Consider the following 2,956-nt stretch of genomic DNA (forward strand, 5'->3'; position numbering starts at 1 on the left):
ACTAGAAGTCCTAGCAAGATCAATCAGACAACAAAAAGAAATAATAGGTATTCAAATTAGCAATGAAGAAGTCAAACTCCCTCTTTGCAGATGACATGATACTTTATATGGAAAACCCCAAAGGCTCCACCCCCAAACTACTAGAGCTCATACAGCAATTCAGTAATGTGGCAGGATACAAAATCAATGTACAGAAATTAGTTGCTTTCTTATACACTAACAATTAAAATATAAAAAGGGAAATTAGAGAATCAATTCCATTTACTATAGCACCAAGAACCATAAGATACCTGGAAATAAACCTAACCAAAGAGGTAAAGGATCTGTACTTGAGGAGTCACAGAACACTCATGAAAGAAATTGAAGAAGACACAAAAATATGGAAGACCATTCCATGCTCTTGGATCAGAAGAATAAACTTTGTTAAAGTGTCTATTCTACCTAGAGCAATCTATACTTTCAATGCCATCCCGATCAAAATTCCACTGGCATTTTTCAAAGAGCTGAACAAACAATTCTAGAATTTTTATGGAACCAGAAGAGACCCCGAATTGTTAAGGAAATGTTGAAATGGAAAAACAAAACTGGGGGCATCATGTTGCCTGATTTCAAGCTTTACTAGAAAGCTGTGATTCCCAAGACAGCATGATACTGGTACAAAAACAGACACATAGACCAGTGGAACAGAGTAGAGAACCCAGATATGGACCCGCAACTCTATGGTCAAATAATCTTTGACAAAAAAGGAAAAAATATACAGTGGAAAAAAGACTCTTCAATAAATGGTGTTGGGAAAATTAGGACATCTATGTGTAGAAGAATGAAACTTGACCATTCTCTTATACCTTACACAAAGATAAACTCGAAATGAATGAAAGACCTCAACATGAGGCAGGAATCTACCAAAATCCTAGAGACGAACATAGGCAGCATCCTCTTCGACAATGGCCACAGCAACTTCTTTTAAGACATGTCTCCAAAGGCAAAGGAAACAAAAGAGAAAATGAACTTTTGGGACTTAATCAAGATCAAAAGCTTCTGCACAGCAAAGGAAACAGTCAGCAAAACAAAGAGGCAACCCAGGAATTGGGAGAAGATATTTGCAAATGACAGTACAGACAAAGGGCTGATATCCAAGATCTATAAAGAACTCCAACTCAAAACACACAAAACAGATAATCACGTCGAAAAATGGACAGAAGACATAAACAAACACTTCTCCAAAGAAGACATACAAATGGCTAACAGACACATGAAAAAATGTTCATCATCGAGGCTCGGACCGGCCCACCGAGCTGCAGCAGCCCTTCGCGCCTCTCCTCGCCGACGCCATGCTGCAGTTCCTGCTTGGATTTACTCTTGGCAACGTGGTTGGAATGTATCTGGCTCAGAACTATGACATACCAAACCTGGCTAAAAAACTAGAAGAAATAAAAAAGGACTTGGATGCCAAGAAGAAACCCCCTAGCTCATGAGGCGGACTCCAGCACTGCCTTCTGGATATACCGATTCTGCTGTTCTTGAGGGCCTCCTTACCATCTGAACCAAAAGTTTTTGTTTTAAATTCCAGCCTCAATAATTTTCCTGTTAGATCCTGCATTGCCTGAGAGCACAGATGGGGCCACAAGTTAAGAACCACCCTTTTCCAGCTTCCTCACCTGTCCCTTCCTCCTTCCAGCCACTTGAGACGGCCTAAGACTGGAATTATGGTGCTAGATTAGTAAATGTGACCTTTAATTACTAGTCTCTCCTTTATTCTTTGGAATTTCTACTCTTTTCTAAAGAAAAATTGATGAGTTTTGTATAGCTGGTCAGACATAAATAATGCTGATTTCACAGTTTAGCAATTATAATGGGTGTTTAAACATTTGGTACTAAATTATGTTGTTTTAAGGTCACTAAAATTAAAGCCAAGAAGCCAGTCACTCCTGAATTTTCCACTTATTTTATGCTGTTGTCAGGCAGCTCCATAATTGCTAATTTAATCAGTAAATCAATTTATTACTCATTAACTAAGAAACTATACTCTGAGAACTCTGTCGGGAACTAGGGAGTTTAAAAATATGTAAAATAATGACCTTTATCCTCCGTACAATTCATAGTCTAGTATGCATGTTTTCCTTAATTGTGTCTTTGATTTGGCTCTTTTCCCTCAAAAGAATCCTACTTATCTTAGGGGTTTACAGGTGCATTTGACGTTACATGACAGATAAATCACAAGTTGTAAAGGAAATTTTATGCCTCTTCACATTAAAAATGTATTTACAATATATCTTTATAGTGATTCTCATAAAAAAAAAAAATGTTCATCATCATTAGCCATCAGGGAGATTCAAATAAAAACCACATTGAGATACCACCTTACACCAGACAGAATGGCCAAAATTAATAAGACAGTAAACAACATGTGTTGGAGAGGATGTGGAGAAAGGGGAACCCTCTTACACTATTGGAGGGAATGCAAGTTGGTGCAGACACTTTAGAAAACAGTGTGGAGATTCCTTAAAAATTAAAAATAGAGCTACTCTATGACTCTGCAATTGTACTACTGGGTATTTACCCCAAAGATACAGATGTAGTGAAAAGAAGGGCCATCTGTACCCCAATGTTTACAGCAGTAATGGCCATAGTCACCAAACTGTGGAAAGAACCAAGATGCCCTTCAATGGATGAATGGATAAAGAAGATATGGTCCATATATACAATGGAGTGATACAAATCCATCAGAAAGGATGAATATTCAACTGTTGTATCAACATGGACAGGACTGGAAGAGATTATGCTGAGTGAAATAAGTCAAGCAGAGAGAGTCAATTATGATATGGTTTCACTTACTTGTGGAGCATAAGGAATACTTGTGGAGGACATTGGGAGATGGAGAGAAGTGACTTGGGGGAAATCGGAGAGGGAGACGAAGCATGAGAGACTGTGGACTCTGAGAAACAAACTGAGGGGT

The 2,956-nt window shown here is 38.3% G+C and overlaps 1 protein-coding gene across 1 annotated transcript; it reads left to right on the forward strand.

Moving 5' to 3' along the window:
- Positions 1–1,279: 1,279 nt before the first annotated feature.
- On the forward strand, positions 1,280–2,270 carry LOC116584697 (short transmembrane mitochondrial protein 1). Its single transcript, XM_032333363.1, has one exon. The coding sequence runs from the start codon at positions 1,332–1,334 to the stop codon at positions 1,473–1,475; it is 144 nt and encodes a 47-aa protein (XP_032189254.1). The 5' UTR covers positions 1,280–1,331; the 3' UTR covers positions 1,476–2,270.
- The last annotated feature ends 686 nt before the right edge of the window (positions 2,271–2,956 follow it).

This window comes from Mustela erminea, chromosome 2, assembly GCF_009829155.1.
Source record: "Mustela erminea isolate mMusErm1 chromosome 2, mMusErm1.Pri, whole genome shotgun sequence".
Classification (NCBI taxonomy): Eukaryota; Metazoa; Chordata; class Mammalia; order Carnivora; family Mustelidae; genus Mustela; species Mustela erminea.

Excerpts from the sequence above, each read along its gene's own strand:
- LOC116584697 (XM_032333363.1), top strand. The coding sequence starts at position 1,332 with ATGCTGCAGTTCCTGCTTGGATTTACTCTTGGCAACGTGGTTGGAATG.